The sequence below is a fragment of the Myiozetetes cayanensis genome, unplaced genomic scaffold, assembly GCF_022539395.1.
Source record: "Myiozetetes cayanensis isolate MyiCay16 unplaced genomic scaffold, myiCay2020 scf15, whole genome shotgun sequence".
Taxonomy (NCBI): Eukaryota; Metazoa; Chordata; class Aves; order Passeriformes; family Tyrannidae; genus Myiozetetes; species Myiozetetes cayanensis.
In genome coordinates this window covers 3,571,704-3,589,378 of record NW_026087159.1, presented here as the reverse complement: position 1 = coordinate 3,589,378, position 17,675 = coordinate 3,571,704, and the positions used below count along the sequence as shown (strand labels likewise).

The following is a 17,675-nucleotide window of genomic DNA, read 5'->3' as shown; positions in this document are numbered from 1 at the left end:
CTAATATATTGACTTGTTTCAAGCTACTATTCTGGTTCACACAGTTAAATCTGTAACTATTCAGACAAAGCAGATTTGGATTGATAGTCCAACCTTCCCCATTCCCAGTGCTTCACATCATCTGCTGTCCTAAGTCAAACAGTTTGGTTATATTGAACATTCCCAGTGGATTGATCAATTCCTATATATAAATAACTTACAGGTAATATTTTCTTCAGGCCACAACGTAAAAACTCATTTCTCAAGTGTATCCTGAAATCCAGATCGTCTGGAGATGTAACGAGGGCATTGATGAGCTGCATACAAGCTATCTGTTATGAGAAATAAAGGCAGAAAGCTTTAGTAAGTATAGAGTGAAAATCAATACTGTATTTCACTATTAAAATTTAATTATAAAAGCAAATACCAAGATATGGATATTATTTATCATGTGGTGCACATGTAACACTTGGGTTCATTTTAACAAAATCTAATTCTGCTCTGTTTCCTTATCATGATGCTTCTGCTATGTCAAAATTGTATCACATGAAGCATCATCACAGAATTATATCAGAGAATTGCTTTTGTTGGAAGGGACATTAAAGATGATCTCATTCCAAACCCCCTGCCACAGGCAGGGATGCCTTCCACCAGACCAGGTTGCTTCAAGCCCTGTCCAGCCTGGCCTTGAGCATCTCCGGGGATGGGGCAGCCACACTTTCTCTGTGGAATATCTGCCAGTGCCTCACCACCCTCAGAGGAAAGAATTTCTTCTTAATATCTAATCTAAATCATACTAGTTATTTCCAAACTACAGTTGTACATTCCAGCTCCTTCTCTGTCTCGTCAGTATTCACCAGTTTGAAAACAAACTGTTTCTACAGTAATTAAAAACTTTAAAGAAAACAACAGAATCACCCAAAAAATACCCATACCCAAAATAAGTCACATCATCACGTGTGTGTGGTCTGTTCTTGCACCACACTTTTGCAAAATGCCTGAAGTCTGAGGATAGTGGCTAATGCTTTAATTGAACAGCTGTGCACTTAAATTGATTTACTTGAACACAGGTAGACAACAGCATAATGCCAAATGTGCTGATCCACATGAAAAGACTAAAATGGGACTCCTGGGGAATACCAAGTTTGGTAAAAGATGTTAACTGCAAATAGAAGTAGCATTAGAGTAGGAGAAAAAAAATAAAAAAAAAATCAATAACTGCAGTGGAAAAAAGTCAGATAAAAAGGACCCTTCCTGTTTTAATTACATTCACTATTTGGTTTTAATGGAACACCTTATGGAGTCTCAAATTTCTATTAAAACACCCTTTCAAAGGCAATCCCTTTATATAGCTGCATCTTCAGATAATGCAGTATCATCATGCTTGCTTGAATGATTCTTGTTATTTTACTATGACATGACTTAACAAGCCAAAGTACATGTCCAATCTGAAATTAATAGAGAGAAGAGGTGCCACCTGCTATGATTGCTTCTGCCAGGAGAGACTCTGGCTTAATGGCTTGTGCTAATACATTACAAGTAAAGAAGGATTTTGTCAGAAACAAGTTAATGAGTCTTGCAATTGTACCTTTACTGAGGTATCACTGAGGTTTTGGGAGGTGGAGGTTGGCAGGAATGGTGTGTAGTTATTTTTGTTCGGTTTAAATCAACAAGGTCATAAAGTAGGAAACAATTACAGAATGAATTCTTTGGTGATAGGCTATTAAGATTAGAATGTCATTTACAGAAACTTATTGAACATCATTAACTCATCAGCTCTGAAAAAAGAACTACTGATGGTAAACACAAGCATTAAGACAACTAAAGCTGACATGTACTTGATCCAATACTGCAAAAAGGCCCCTTCCATGCCCTGCCCGCATTGCACTTTTACCCACCTTTCAGCCATGGAAGGTGAAATACAAATTTTAGCAATACAAAATGTGTATAAATACTGTGTTACGAGAAGGACATAAGTCAAAGCCATCCTTTAATAGGATATTCAGCCTCATGGTCTCTATGCTTGCATTTTAAAAGCAACCAAAACTCAGGCTATTGAGGTGCTCACAGAGAATAGAAACCTCTATCCACTGACACATAAGCAACAATGAATGTGATGTAGGACACGATTTAGTAAAGATCACTGGCACAGAATGTTTATTTCATTATTTTATGAAAATAATTCTATAAGCTCACTAGATTACCCTTAGAGATGCACTAGTGGCTGATGGAGGGCACATGTTGAACACACAGCAAGAAATGCAGAGTTCTTGTTGACAAAAGGACCACTGATATTCTGCTGCACAACACTCATCTCAAAAGGTACCCTGCCAAAAATGGGCACACCCAATTCCATAGCTGTCATAATTAGCATATATCTGAATATTTCAAAGGCACACTTACACTGCTGCCAAAAGTCCCAGCACTACCAACAGATTTATTACCTGAACATTACCTCTGGCATCCAAGAAAAGGAGTATCATTAATTATTGTTTTTTTCTAAGATCAAGACTTTAGGGACAAGGAAGTGAGTTCCTTGGTTTCACACCATTAGCAATTATAAAATCTAATACCAGTAGGCCATTTGCATGTATTTCTCCTCTTTTACTGCACACTGGAGTAAGAGCACTATCTTAGCTGGCAACTAATAGGTGATTTTTGAAGTGTTGGTAAGCACACATAAAAGTAAACTCACCTGCAGCTGTATGAATTCATGGTTCTCCAATCCTTCAACAATCTGAGAAAAACGTTCTTCCCTATTGTTCCTTTCAGCAGCAGTTGTTATAGCAGCTAAAAGCTTGTCCAGACTAAAAGAAAGATAAACTGTCAAAAAGCACAGCACAGCCAGTTTGAACATACTCAGCAACTCAATTTCTACAACTCAAGAGCACTGACAGAGTTTGAATACATTTATCTACATAAAGTTGAAAACAAACCAAGAACCAAGTGTTAAAAATATCTACAATATGAATGAATTAAGAAAAAAAGGCAAATAAATCTCTAAATTATTGTGACATTCAGTTAAGAAACCACCAGTGAGGGGGAAAAAAATTACTACCTTTGCAAGACCATGCACTAGATACCAGCTGACATGTTTAACATCCCAAAATCCTAATAAATTGTCTTCTCAGAAATCAAAATGTTTTAATCTATTTATTGAATAGAACACATGGAGTTTGTCCAGTTTAATCTTCCAGTAAATAAATACACTGATGAATTTCAAAGAAACATTTGCCAACTGATTATATTTGTTTTAAAAATCTCATGGGCAAGCGTTAAACAACTCCATAACTTGAACTGTTCCAAACTCCAGCTATAAATATAAACTTCTTGTCCCTGTGATAAACAGGTGATATTTTAGTTTAAAAAATTTAATACTTAATTTAAAAAAATAAAATATATTTATTTTCATATTATTCTTCTAAACTAATTAAAAATTTTAAGATGTGGTGCCATTTTCCAACATACTAAGCTCCTCTCCCTTTCTCAGGGGAGATGTCCCGGTCTCAATCCTCCCTACACTAATAAGCTCAGTAGTGCCCCATGCACATTGCTCCAAAGTATCTTTAAGTCTGACAGCTATTCTTGCGATGATTAAAGTTCACAATTGCTGATAATTCTCAGAGAAATATGAAATAACTTATATTTATGAATAGTTATGGCTCATTAAGTCTTCTCTTTAATAAGCAACCTTAATCCTTTCAGACCTTCCACTTCAGCCACGGTTTGTAGATCTCTGCTCATTTGCTCTTGTCTGATTTAATCTTGGATTAAAGCACCAGAACAGGTGAAAGTCTCTTTTCATTTACACTACATTAATAATGACTTAATAGGTTACATTTGTTTCACAGACAAGTTTTCTCACCTGTGTCCAAACTGACAGCTCAGGAGCATTTAAAAAAAAAAAATTGCATTGATATTTTACTTACATGTTTTCCTCTCCGACAATGCAGATGGCAGAAAGTATTTTCACTGTTTCAGTCATCATGTGTGGTTGCTTTGGATCAATTGCTCTTGATAACAGCAAGAGACCTCTTTGATCTCCTAAAATCCTTTGCAAACCGTACTTAAAGAAACAGAAAGCTTACAGTGAAAAGACTGTATTTGCCCTGGATACTCATCATCATCTTTGGGCTTCAGATCCTTAGGAATTCTCTCAAACCCTCCCTCCCATATGAAGTTTGGCAACCATCTACTAAAACCTCCTGCTTATCACTGCTTGGGGACACAGGTCAGTCTTCCCAGTCTTACAATTGAGGCTTTCTCCTGAGAGAGAAAGAGTCAGCTCCTCAGGAAGACATTTATCTTATAAAATCAGGTATCCACCAAAAGAAAAATTAGGGGTTTTTTCTATCTATATCTGAAACACCTCAACAGTATAAAAGATTTATTAATTTTTCCCACTTCATTAGACAGGCTATCCCGTGAGATTTTTCTAAACTGAGTACAAGTAGTTAAAAGTAATTTTTATGCAGTTTTATTTGCTGGGGAAAATAAATAAATACAAGACTTCAGCTTTTGCTATGCATAAATCAGAATTACAAGTCTAACACATCAACTTCTGGAAATAGCACTTATACTTTGTGAACATGACCAACCCACATTAGAAACAAATTAGATATTTGTTAGATAACCTAATCCTTTAACCACTGCCTACCAACTTAAAAATTGCAGCTAAATAGAAATTAAATCACACTCAATTTAAAAATCAGTTGAAAAGTACACTATGTTAACAAAGACAATCATATATTGAAATCTGAATTTAGAAATATTTTTCTTTCAATTTCCAAGCAATTGATTTACAAATTCAATTACCTTAATTTATACTATCATCCTCTGTCAAATATTTTACTTCCAAAAATCAATAGTACTTAACAAAACTAAGAAAAAATGTATATTCAGAAAGATTCATTTAAAAGATTCTCAACAGAAGTTGTACTAAATTTTAAGATCTGCATTTCCAAAAAGTTAACTAACACTGAACATACAAACGTTCCTTCCTTCTCCAAGATCCAACATGCTTAAACTCATCAGGAAACAATAATTTGAATTTAAAATAATACTTACTTTATTGTTCATAAATGCTCTGAGGCACTGGATAAGTTTATGTTGATTCTTCTTATCAATACTTTCTTGCCTTGAAAGGAATGAGGAAAATAACGTAAGTAAAATCTTCACAACCTCCCCACACCTCCCTTCAGATGGTCCAAGTCCTTACTGTTTCTTGTCCAGAAGCTTTTCCAATGCATCCAACAGAAGCCCAAGCCCTTCATGTCCAAAATTGTTAACCCAGCTGGAAAAAAAAAGGAAAAGAAAGGCTCTTAAATATTTCTCAATCAAATTTAAAGCTTGCAAAGGTCTGTCTCCATTACTGCCTGTACATCCCTTCATAGGCTCTGCTTTCAGTCTGACTTCCTAGAAGACCTGATCAACCATCAAGACAAACACACAGTTCCAACAGCTACAAGTTGTTGAGAACCACTGTGAGAGGTGAGGAGATATTGCAGACAGTTGCAAACATTTCACTCATCCTTTTCCAGTGTGCTGAGAACACCGCTCTCATGTCAACATTCATTTGCATAATTACTCTGGTTTCAAAAAAAAAAAAAAAAAAAAAACAAAACAAACCAAACCCCACAACTCCTTCTTGCTTAGCAAAAACAGCATGATGAAAACTAGTGCAGGAATTGCTACTCACCTGACTGGATTGCTGGTTAGAGACACTCTCAAAGACTCCAGGCAATTAAGAAGTTTTTCATCTGAAATTCCAGATCGCAGTTCATGGATATATTCTTGTGAGGACAGTGTGCATTCGTGCTTGCTGTTTTTCAGTCCACCCTATCACAGGAGGCAGAAAGCTGTTTAGTGTTCTATTCATCATAGTAGTGTTTAGATGATAAAACACGAGACTAATATTTCCACATGAATTTTTAAACCACACTACAAGTATTAAAGACACCTGACTTGACTCGGATTTGTCATCAATGTTTAATACTTTCTGGTTTGCATCACAAGGGTAAGTATTTTTTCTGGAATCTTTTTCACTTCTTTGAGTAAAAGTGCATGCACTACAAATTGAATAGAAACATTTAATTCCATCATTCAACTGTATTAACATGTTAAATAAGTGTGCAGCAGTTAAACATCTACTTCACAAAAAACTGTATTAGAAACAATCATAAACAGAGACACACAAAAAAACCCACAGTTCATGCAACTGCATGACTCAATTTCTTGCTGTACCATAATTCCACGTTTGGCCCCTAACAGAGATCTCCAGAGGATCTTGTTTGCTACAAAAGAATCATATGGGAGATTTGACAAAGAGCTCATCTCCCTGCTGAACTGCCACTACAGAAGAATAACTACTTACAAGGTATTTCAGTATTAAAATAACTGATTATCAGTTCTTAGAGCTGTCACATTCAAAACCATGAACAACACACAAAATATTTTACCAAAGGGTGCAACTAATCTTTTGTACAGCTCTGACAAGTTGCAGTGGGCTTATCTCAGACGAGTGATTGTGATTGATATGTGGTTCCTAAAGCTCCTTAGCTCTGAAGGGTCTGTTGAAGAGAACCTGATAAGGATGTCATGGGTGTAAAGGCAACATGAGACATGCCTGACCTAGAACAGGATTTATATGTATTTGGTTTTAATTGTACCAGGAACTCCCACTACTAATCTAGCTCTTATGAAGTTTCTGGTTTGCTGTCATAAAATCTTTACCATTCATTTTCCAAAAGTGACACTTAAGTATGGCTGATGACAAAAAGACTTGTCTAAATTTAAGTTAATGACTTTGACCTACATATTTCTGTTATGTGCATTGAATCTAAGTTCACAACATACTTTCAGATTCAGAACAAAATGATGACAGACTGTGAATGCATTGAGACAGCAGCATCCTCTGGACTGTGTCAACTTGGAAGATATTTCTTGCTGACATGCACAGCACCTTTTGCTGGACATGTCAGCTATACATCAAAGGACCAAGACACACAAAGATGACTAAGTAGGATATAAAGGAGGTACAATCAGTCACCACCAACATCCTAAACCAAGACATGGTCTTCCACAGAAAGACAAAGAAATAAATGAGTGGGGATTATTTTTACAAGAGGAGGGACTGACTGTAAATAGGTAAATATATCAAAAACCATCATAGTTCAGAAAAACCATCATTCTGAAAGATCAGAATGTAAAGAACTAGAAAATAGGAAGAGCTTTATGCTGCTCATTGAATGGATGGAAGGCAGAAGAGATTTTATGTGTAACTAATGTACGGCATCTACACAATATGGATCTACACTGGACACAGTTTTTGTCATTTCGCCCATTTTCCAAACTACAAAAGAAGTACTGCTGTAAGCCTCAAAATGAATAGAGAGAAGAGATAATGGCAACTTTAATCAAGCTAGACCCTAAAAAGCACTCTAGAATGCAAGAATCCAAGACAATTGTTTTTCCAAAGTGATTATTTACTGTCATTATTGCCCTTCCACTGCACTGCTTGGGATCCCATGGAAAACTCAAATAAGTTAAAGCTCCAAAGTTGCCATGAATAGGCAAACCTGCAACTGTCACTACAACCCAACAGCATCAACATCCCAAAATTCTTTTCCATATCCACAGTAAATCTGGAAATCTTCAGGAAAATAGCTACATATGCTGGTAGATCAAAAACTCCTGAAGGATGAATCCTGTGACAACATATCCTGGGAAGGAGCACACCAAGTGCAATCATTCTTGAAGCAATAAGATGCAGAAGCCATACCTTAAGCACAGTACTTGTTATTTTACTATTTAGCAAATTATTTGTACAAAACATTTTAATGCACTTTTAGTGCAGAACTATTCTTGATCTTCATCAGGCCCTGAATTAAAAGGCATGGGGAAAAAAACAGATATTAAGAGTTTATCCCCTACTCATTCTGCAAATATCAGCTTGCTTTATAAAATAATCTCTTCACAAAACAGCTGTTCAGGCTAATTCATATCATAAGGAAATTACATGGCAGCAGAGATTATCTGAAACTGGTTTTAACACACTGAACTGGAAAATTAATAATTTGTCCCCTCAAAGATCAAATACCTTTAAATACACAAGCATGAGGAAGGTATTTTCCTCTATCAGGGGAAGAACCAGTACTGTGTACAAAACTGCAAAGTACTGGTGAACACAGTCTGCTTAAAGACCACTCTGAATAAAACAAAGCCAACAGAAAGTTCTTTGTCCTGTACGCTATATTTTATATATTTAACTAAATCTGAGGTTATGACTAGACAGTTTTAATTCATAAGCCATTCTCTATTATTTTTACTACAGAATATAATTACTGAATATGACCTTAGTAGAAAGCTTTGCAGTACCTGAAAGGCCTATTTTGGCTGAAATAAAAAATAATGTCCATCTGTAACTAAAAAGAAGATCTTTGCTTTCAGTCCCTATTTTAAATTCTAGGAAATAAATTAATTCCCAAATATTTGTTTATAATATTTTCATTCAATCATGACAACATAAAATGTAGATGAGTTCTTATTAAGAGAAAAGATATGCTGTCAGTGATTTCATCTTAAGCTTATTAATTGAATAATTATGAATCTCTAAATTAATCTTATTCTCACAGTGATATGCAGTAGTTGGTATTTCCAAGATCAACTAGGACATAGAAAAATTCCACATCTAAACAGAAGGAATTAAGCCAAATACTGTCAGTTTAAAGCTTCAAGTGCCTGCCTTCAACAAAAAGCAAGACAAGCCTGAATTATAATTGTTGCTCACAATGAAGAGATGAGCTCAGTGAGTCTGAAGTATTTGGAAACAGACTCCTGAAAACTTAAAAGCAGATCCCTCAAAAGTGCAAGCAATGATATTATACTGGTAACATAAACATGGCTGAGGTGGTTTCCGTTTCAGGATTCAGTTATGCCCACTGAATTTCTAAATCCCAGATTAAAGTCCAAAACATTCCAGCCTAATCTTTAAAAATGGAAGTTTATTCATAAGGAAAAACAAAACCATCATGTTCGTACTCACCGGAACTTTACTTCCGACTATCTGCATGCAGTGGTCAGCCAAGAGAGTTATTGTGTGAAAAAGATAATAATAATACATAAATAAACACAGCAAAGTACTTAGTAGGATGTAGTATCACACACATTTTTCAGTGTTTAATCATTAGTAGTAGTTATATTCTTTTACTATATTATCAAACTGTCTAAGAGTGAGCGCTTCTCAACAGGAAAACAGTAGTTCTACTGTAGGAGAAACAATTTCAAATTCTTATGTTCCACTGCTGAATCATCAGTATTTGACACATTTACCAACAGATAACTAAATACCTGGCTTGACAGTTACCTCTTGAAATATTAAGCATGCCATTTGGTTAAAATTATCAGGTCAGAAATTATAGATATGAAACTGAGAAAACTACAGAACACACTAATGGCATACTCACTTCTTTGGATGTATAACAACTTCATATATTATGGAGCTTTTGATCTATTTAGATGATGTCACCACTACATTTAATTAAGTTTTCATAATCAAAAACCATAGCCTACAGTTATAACTCTAACTTGCATTTCAGAAATCTCGTATGGCATTTTTATTCAACTGCTCGGTATGGATGTTTTTAATTACATGGATAATTAAACAGTGAATTTCAGAATACCATCTTCTCTTTTTACCATGGAATAGCATCTATGCATATTCCTGAACAAGAAGTTGACTTTCCACAGAGGAAACTGCACAGGAATGCAGCACATCTGTACCCTGTTCTCTCACTTTGCCCAAATGGCTGTGTTCTGGGAACACCAGGACTATGGACTTCTGCTCAAATATTGTTGGCCTTTCCTTGTCAGCTGTTTGCTGCAACCTGACGGAGGCAGTCCCTTTACTGAATAACCACTTCTGTCTGATTAAGGGCCCGATTTTGTTCTGAGATCTGAATTTGACTGTATCTGTTCAGCCTCCACCTGCTTCATTTTCTACTCTTATCTCTTCTATTATTACTTTAGGAAGTCTTTCAGAAGCAGAAGTCCCTGCAAGGCTTTCACAATCACCTTTTCTCTCCTCTTCCTGAAGAAGCTTCCTCTAGAAGCATAAAATGAACTGTCATCACCAGACAATCTCTTTTCCTAATTTACTGCCTACTTCTCTCACCAATGTTCAGTATCCAACATGGAATGAAGTGTCACCAAGTTGAGCTCTGAAACAGAATTTCATTCCTTCACCATTGTAATTTCCCTGGTCAACAACCTTTCTCTTCAAGCAAGAGAAGGAATCAGAAAATCACTTCACATGAAAGCATCCTGCTAATCAGCTTCTACCTGTCCTCCACCCCCAAGAAATAGGAAAGCTTTCTTCATCCATGAAACCCAAGTTTTCTTTCTCACTCAGAACTCTGAAGACAGAAGTGTTTCAGAAAAGCATGGTCAACATGCTGCAGATGGCAGACAGGCAGAGGAAACAAGCACCAAATTCAAAAATAATTTGGTCAAGACACCAACAGAAATGAAAGTGATACTTTCACTTGAGTTGAGAGAACTCAAAAGCCTAATTAAAAACATGAAATGAACCACAAGAAAAGTTATATCAACTGTTAAGTGTGTTTTGTGAGCTCTAAGCAGAAGAAAAAGTCTAAGTATTTTCAATGTAAAAAAGGAATATCTGTGATCAAAGAAAAAGGTAGAAATTTTAAGACATTTTAAGATCACTTTGAATGCAACCAGCATTTTCATGGAAGACAATCCTGAAGAAAAGAAAGTTGGACAGCTCATGATGCAATAAAGATTAATTAGGGCTTGAATTCATGTGAGCAGAATTGTAGTTTCACTAAACAAAGGACAAATTTACAAGAAAAATTAGTTTTGCTCTATTGTAAGAGCCCAATCATCATTTTACAGTTAAGGCCTATATTTCTATTTATTTTTTTATCAATTAAGATGCTAGTTATTTGAAAATCGAACTGAGGTAACATGCTACAGAAGGGTAGTTTATATTTCTGCATAGTTCCATTCAAATGCTGTGATTCAATTGCAGAAAGGACACACTGAAGCACACAAACTTCAATATGAGACATTTTGCCACTAGGAAAAACATTTTGCATATGTGTAAAACATCCATACTGGTGCTGACTTATGCTCAAAGTGCACATTCACATACAAGGACCTTTTAGAATTATTTTTTTTCAATTGTTAGTGCATTTTGACAAACATATTCCCAGTTCAGTTAAGTTTCCCATGCTGCAGCACATATGGTGGCAGGAATGCAATCTGTTAAAGTTCCAGCAGTTAGCCATGCAATGGGAGCCATGCTTTCCTTACTCAGCTACAAAATAAGGGTACATTTCAACATCAGCATATACAGGAGAGATCACCATTGTTCAATTACTTGTTGGAAAGAATTGGAAGTACTTTAACTTGTACTTGCTGCTTTCCCTTTCTACTGCTTTAATGAAATATTTTTACTTACCAAGAAAAATTTAACATTGATCACTAAGTGAAATCAAAAACCTTAGAAAGCACAATTAGTAGTTCCCAAAGATGGTCTAGGCAAAGTACATTAACAGGCAAATTCATACCATTCACTGCATAAACTTGAATAATTCTCCAATAACTTGTATGTTTAGTCAGACCATGCTTTAAGCACGGGATTCCTTCCAGCACAGACTAAAGAACTGTGGATTTTGTTTAAGATGAACTCAAGCAGGAACATCACTCCTCTCAGAAACTCAATAACCATTTTCATTACCATTTCATTACCATTTCATCACCATTATAATGCAAGATTCTCCTCACTGAAGTTTATGTTTCATGCAAGGCATTTGCATAATAATTGCATGTCATTGTAGTCTTAATTTCTTGAAATTTAACTCTGCAGAGCTGATTTTCAAGGTCAAAAAGAGACAAGTCAGCTGTACTGCTTGCAGTCCATGCTTGTAGATTCATTAGGCAGACACCAACATAATGTTATTTGCCAGTTTATTTCCCCACAAAACAGATTGGTTAATGCTGTCTGTATTTAGCACTCAGCTCTGCAGAAGGGCTGCCACTACATGTTTGAACAATTACTCCACGAGCGGTCTTCATTACCAGTAAGCTTTTATTGCACACAGCAACTTAAGTACGACAAAAAGATGAGATTGATCAGGTTCATTCTTGTTTCCAAAGAAAACCACATGCATTACCTAATTTTATTGAAGAACTACACTGATAGCAAATTTTGCCACTTGAACCACACTGTTGCCCTTTGGAAACAGAGAGCTACCCCTCAGCACCACCTCTCCCCAACACTTCAATTCATTCAGTTCCTTAGAATACAGGAACTGTATGAGTTCCAATACAGGAACTTGGAATACCACTAGCAACTTCCTTAAAATTCCTTACACAACAACAAGGGGCACAAATCAGGACAATTTCTAAGAAATCACAACATCCAACATTCACAAGTTTTTGTGGTATATTCTCCTTTTACATGATAAGAACTATATATGCCACGGTCAATCTTTAACACACAGAAAGCACTAGTGCTGTATTTTATGACCAATTAGTACTAATAGTTCAAGTGCAGAAAATAAATAGTAGCTCTTCACTATTTCTAATTGTATTTCTCGACCTCAAAAAATGTTGGGGCATCCGGTCATTCCCTTAAAATTTTGGTACCTTGAAAAATTTAGATTTCAAAAATTCCACATGAAGGATCAGCAAACAAAGGGTTAATCATTCAGTTAAAGAACAGAAAATAACAACACAAATGAGAGGTCCAAATATATTTTTCCTATTCAAAATGTAATTTGAATCTCATTTTAAGATCGTCCTTTTACTTAAGGAATCCAGTATGTACGTCACTGCTGAAACCATGAAGTCATGTTATCCCTTCCAAAAACTTTTGGTACTAAAAATTCCTAAGATGAATTCCATAGAAGTATGCTCAGCTTTCATCCGTGACTCTACATCACTTGATTTGCAATTTGCTGAATATTACAGGAAAGGACCAAGTTTTTACATTGCCCAGCAACTGAAATACAAACTAACCCTTCAGAAGCAGCTGCAAGCATTTCAAAGTAAGTACAGGTTTACGTATTTGTTCCTGCCATTCTTACATAAATCCAGATTAAAAAAAGAAAAATTTAAAGTTTCAAGCTTGAAAAGTATAACACTCATAAAGTTAAGCTTCTTTCCTCTGTCTTGGAGAGGTGAATACTTACGGATTTGGCAGTTGCAGAAATGTATTGGACAACCATCTCCCGTTTTGTGCTCAAGTCTTTATCTCTTAAAGGAGCTTTACGTTCCTCATTTAGATTCATGTCTTCCTGTAAAGAAACAGCCCACACAACATCAAGAATCTATTTCATGCTTTTTACTAGTCTTTGTTCACTTGATGCTACTTTTGTTAAACCAACAAGAAGTCACTTTTTCCAGTTTATCTGCAGGTGGATTTTCAATTCTGAGCTATCCGATTTTCTCATTTAATTCTGTCATCTCTTGTGTTCACCATTTTTGAGACTTGGACAAAATTCTAATTTAAATAAAAGGTGAAATTGGTGAAATTTGGCTCAAGAAAGAGAACTAGAGTACACAAAAATCCTACACCTCAAGTTGATACTAAATGTTAACTCTTGTGAATTTTCCTGTGTTTTTAATACAATCTTATCACAACAGACACCATTCCTGCACTATCTAATCAGAAGGCTGATTATTAGCTTGTAGAAACGGTAGATGTGAAAGTGTTCCAACTGATGTATTTAAAACAAGCCTAGAAGTCAAAACATTCTGCTAGATTAAACCCAAAGATGCCTATTGTAACTTAATAACCTATTAATGTAATTATTACTGGTCATGCCACTAAAAGTCAAAGTAACTTCAGTTTAACAACTAAAGCCAGTAAATGTTACTGTAATAATAATAACTTACTAGTGAACAGCTTTCTCAGAGAATTGTGAGTCTCTCAAGACAGACCTATTGTCTGCTTCAATTAACATTACCTGGAAAAGTCAAAAACTAATCCCTTAACCTAACAAGCAAATCAAGTAAGTGTTAATTAACACTTATCCAATCCTTCAAAAGAGATTCACAGCTTCATTGACCAGAGCAGAACCACACAATGGAACAGTTCTTGACTGCATGGAAGTGTACAACAATTTTGAAGAATGATACAGAAAACTGTAGTTCCAAAAATACTCAGAAAACCTCATTTCCTGATACTTCATGTACCAACAACAGTGTGCACAGCAGGACACACCTACTTCAGTTAGTTTCTGTATTACTAATGGAAAGGCTGCCTTGTGAGTAGAATCAAAAGCTTTAATAAATGATCCTATGACAGTGGATATTCAAAACTATGCAACAATTCAGCTTTCTAGGCATTAATATTTTATTAATAGAAAATACTATTTTCCAACAGTATTTATTAACTTAAGTTCATTAAAAACTGTCCTTCAACAGCAGTATCTAACTACTGCGACTAAGGTCTACAGGGGTTGGTTGTTTTAATGAAGCAATCAACAGTGACTTTTTTTTAAATTTAGGCCTTTTTTGCCTTTGTTTTGCCTGTAGAGGTAGACCAAATCATTTAAATATCTCTAATACTGGCATTCTCTGAGTTAAACTGTTTATGTGCCAGTTTACATAGATCTATGTAAAGGCCCATAGTATCCTATGCCCTCACAAGGAGTTAATGCTGCCCAAAATTACAGTATTTGAAAACAACTGCTATACAATAAATATTAACTCGAAACCAAATTAAAACTCATAAAACTATGTGGAATATCGTCTTACCATCATTTTTTCAAAGAGATCCATCACTTCTTTTTCTGATAAGTTCATGCAACGCTCATCAGCAAGAGCCTGGGCATGGGGGATCTCACTAATGGAAGGCTGGGAGTCAATAGGATGCTGAATAAGAGGCTTCTCTTTTTTCACTGCTGATCTCCTGAAGCTTGTAATCCTGTCCCGCTGCAAAGACATTCATTCAAAAATAAGCAGAAATCGAAATATAGGAAAGCAGCCAATACACACATTTTTAGTTAATTTAAGCAGCAGCGTTAAAACTCAAACTGAACTTTAAGTTAAAATACTCTTCATGTTCAGAGATTACTTTCCACAGAAAGACAATAACATATAAGGTAAACCCATGACAAGTCACATGCAAAAGCAATATAAATATTTCTCACAGCTTCAAAACTATACCATCTAGAATAAACTCTAAGCATTTCAAAATCTTCAGCTCATCTTCTCACATTACTCCCTAATTATCCTGATAGTGAATAAATATGGTACCACAAAGGTAATGTCCAAGCGTTCCTTCACCTGAAGAGCTATAAGTCTTTGGAGGACAACTGAAAAAGCCAGCGTTGGGAAGGAGGTACTCACAAGTTCATCAGGCTTATAAAAAAATCCTGCTAAAGTAAAATAAAGTTTATAGAGGAATTAATGCTCCAAGTATAGTTCACAATTCCTTGAAGTGTTTTTGAATACAGACTCCTGAAATTAGTGCAAAATTTTAAAAAGCCAGGGAATGGATTACTGACACAGAAGCAGCCACCCATAGTTAAATACACATAACAGACATTAGTGAAAGCATGTCATACAGTCTGCCACTGACTTGCTTTAGCCCTTACACCAAACCCCCAGCTTTGCTTTTTTAAGCATGCTTACTCAGTTACTTTGTTAATATTGGAAACAACCAACAAGGGCACCTTCCTCATAAGGCCATTTATTACATTACTTTTAAAAAATAACTCTATTCTAAATAGAGTCTGAATTTTTTGACTTAGTAACTGCCTTTGATTTTATATATATATATATATATATGTATGTAATTACGTGTATATATATATATGTATTCATTTTGAGAATGTTCTGCCTATAGCAATTTTTCTCAATTAACTCTTTGCATCAACAAATACTCCTGTATTTGTTTCAGGCACTGAACAGCCTTATGAAGATGTGCTTTCATCTAACAGCAGCTTATGTAGGGTTACCAGGATCATTCATTGCAGTTATGCCATCTCCATGAAAACATGGAAACCAACATTTATATTTGCTACACTTACACAACCTCTGTGATGTGTGAAGAGCTCAATGAAATATTTTACTCGCAAAAATTTTGATTCCTTTTAGATTAGCGAGTCCAGGGTGGAGAAATCTGAGCAAGTGCTATGGAGTATGAGGACAAAGGACTTTTTTTTCCTGTCCTCGTTTTGTTTCTTTTTCTCTTTTTTTTTTTTGTGTGTTTTTTTTTTTTTTGTGGTTGTTGTTCATTTTTTTTTCCATTTTTATTTTTTTGAGATGCTAGATTACCTTAAAGTTTCGAAGTAAAGTATCCCTAGATAAGCTGCATTCCCTTTGAATTTCTTTTGAGTTTTTCAGGGGGTTTTGTGTTTGCTGAAGGGGGGGTGGGTTTTCTTCTTCCTTAGAAATCTTACATTTGTGGACAGAAACACAATACCTACAAGGATACAGTTGATGTCTTTAACAAGCAAGAATATTACTTTAATCTTTTTTTTTTACCTTATTAGAATAGCTTAAATTATGTTTCTGGAAACTAAAACTAGGGCATAGCCCAGTAAAAAGGCCAAGGATAGGATGCAATGCCTGAAAGGTAGTATCCAAATTTAGCCAATATACACCAAATGCAGTGTAACTGCTCACTTACTTTAAAAAGCCCACTCGGCAGTCACAAAAAGTTATTTAAGATCCAATTTCACCATGCAGTGATCTGTTTCAATTTATTAACAACAAATTTGTTTAATGAGATTGTAATGGTGAGATTGCTTTGAAGCCACAAATAAATCTTGTATATGATTATTAGGTACAATCTCCTCATTTCAGACATGTAGAACCTCAGGAACTAAATAGCCAGTGTGGCTTAACTATTATATACATAATACAAGTTTTTCATTTTAATGAAATCAATTTTGATACAAGTTTTTGCAAAAATACTTTGCAACAGGTTTCAAAGTATTCAGTGTTATAAAGTTAGTGCTACTGAATACGAACTTGTTGTTTGGCATTCAGTATACACTTATTACCCAATACGGTTCCACTTGAATCATGTGGCAACTAAATTTGAAGAACCACTGCAGATCCTTTACTATTAAAGAGAAGGTCAAGAGAAATAACACTTAAACTGTTGAGTAACAGTTTGAGTATATCCACAATATTACTAAAGTATTTAGAATGTGATCAAGGAAGTTTCTTCAAATAGAAACCACAATTAGTCTTCTTCAACAGAAATTACAAATTAAGATCTTTAGGAACAGTCACTCAATTTTCTGAAATGTATTGTTCAATATCCTTATAAGAACATGTAATTTTGTCCACAACATTAGAAGTAAAGTAGCATGCAGCGTGGAGTTACCATTGCAAATTAAGATGCTACAAAGACCTTACCACATCATCTGCCAAAGTTTTTATTTGAATATTCTATTAAAAAAAAAACAACACACACAAATCAAAGAAAAAAAGACAGTGTTACCTACTGTTTCAGAATAAAGAAGTCTGTATTTCATGTATTTGAACATTTAAAAGCATTTGAAATTTCACTATGTGTTCTAATAAAGCTAAATGAACATGGAATATACTGTATTTTCTATGAAAAAGCAAGCTTATGTCCCATTGCACCTTGTCTTTTGACTATTTAATCCATGAACCTGAAACCTGCATTGTTCTAGTACCCGCAGTAC

At 35.2% G+C, this 17,675-nt stretch overlaps 1 protein-coding gene across 6 annotated transcripts in view; it reads right to left on the bottom strand.

Moving 5' to 3' along the window:
• Positions 1 to 17,675, bottom strand: part of DIAPH2 (diaphanous related formin 2) — a 192,492-nt gene that overhangs the window by 157,913 nt on the left and 16,904 nt on the right. For 4 of the 6 annotated variants that reach the window (XM_050310769.1, XM_050310766.1, XM_050310770.1 and 1 more), the window contains exons 2-11: positions 17,383 to 17,415; positions 14,767 to 14,943; positions 13,197 to 13,301; positions 9,023 to 9,043; positions 5,678 to 5,817; positions 5,198 to 5,272; positions 5,047 to 5,116; positions 3,909 to 4,045; positions 2,675 to 2,786; positions 201 to 311 (exon numbers count right to left, since the gene is read on the bottom strand). In XM_050310769.1, the coding sequence (XP_050166726.1) occupies positions 201 to 311; positions 2,675 to 2,786; positions 3,909 to 4,045; positions 5,047 to 5,116; positions 5,198 to 5,272; positions 5,678 to 5,817; positions 9,023 to 9,043; positions 13,197 to 13,301; positions 14,767 to 14,943; positions 17,383 to 17,415 (981 nt within the window). The remainder of the gene's footprint in view (positions 1 to 200; positions 312 to 2,674; positions 2,787 to 3,908; positions 4,046 to 5,046; positions 5,117 to 5,197; positions 5,273 to 5,677; positions 5,818 to 9,022; positions 9,044 to 13,196; positions 13,302 to 14,766; positions 14,944 to 17,382; positions 17,416 to 17,675) is intronic. The other 2 variants (XM_050310768.1, XM_050310767.1) reach the window with 2 other exon arrangements.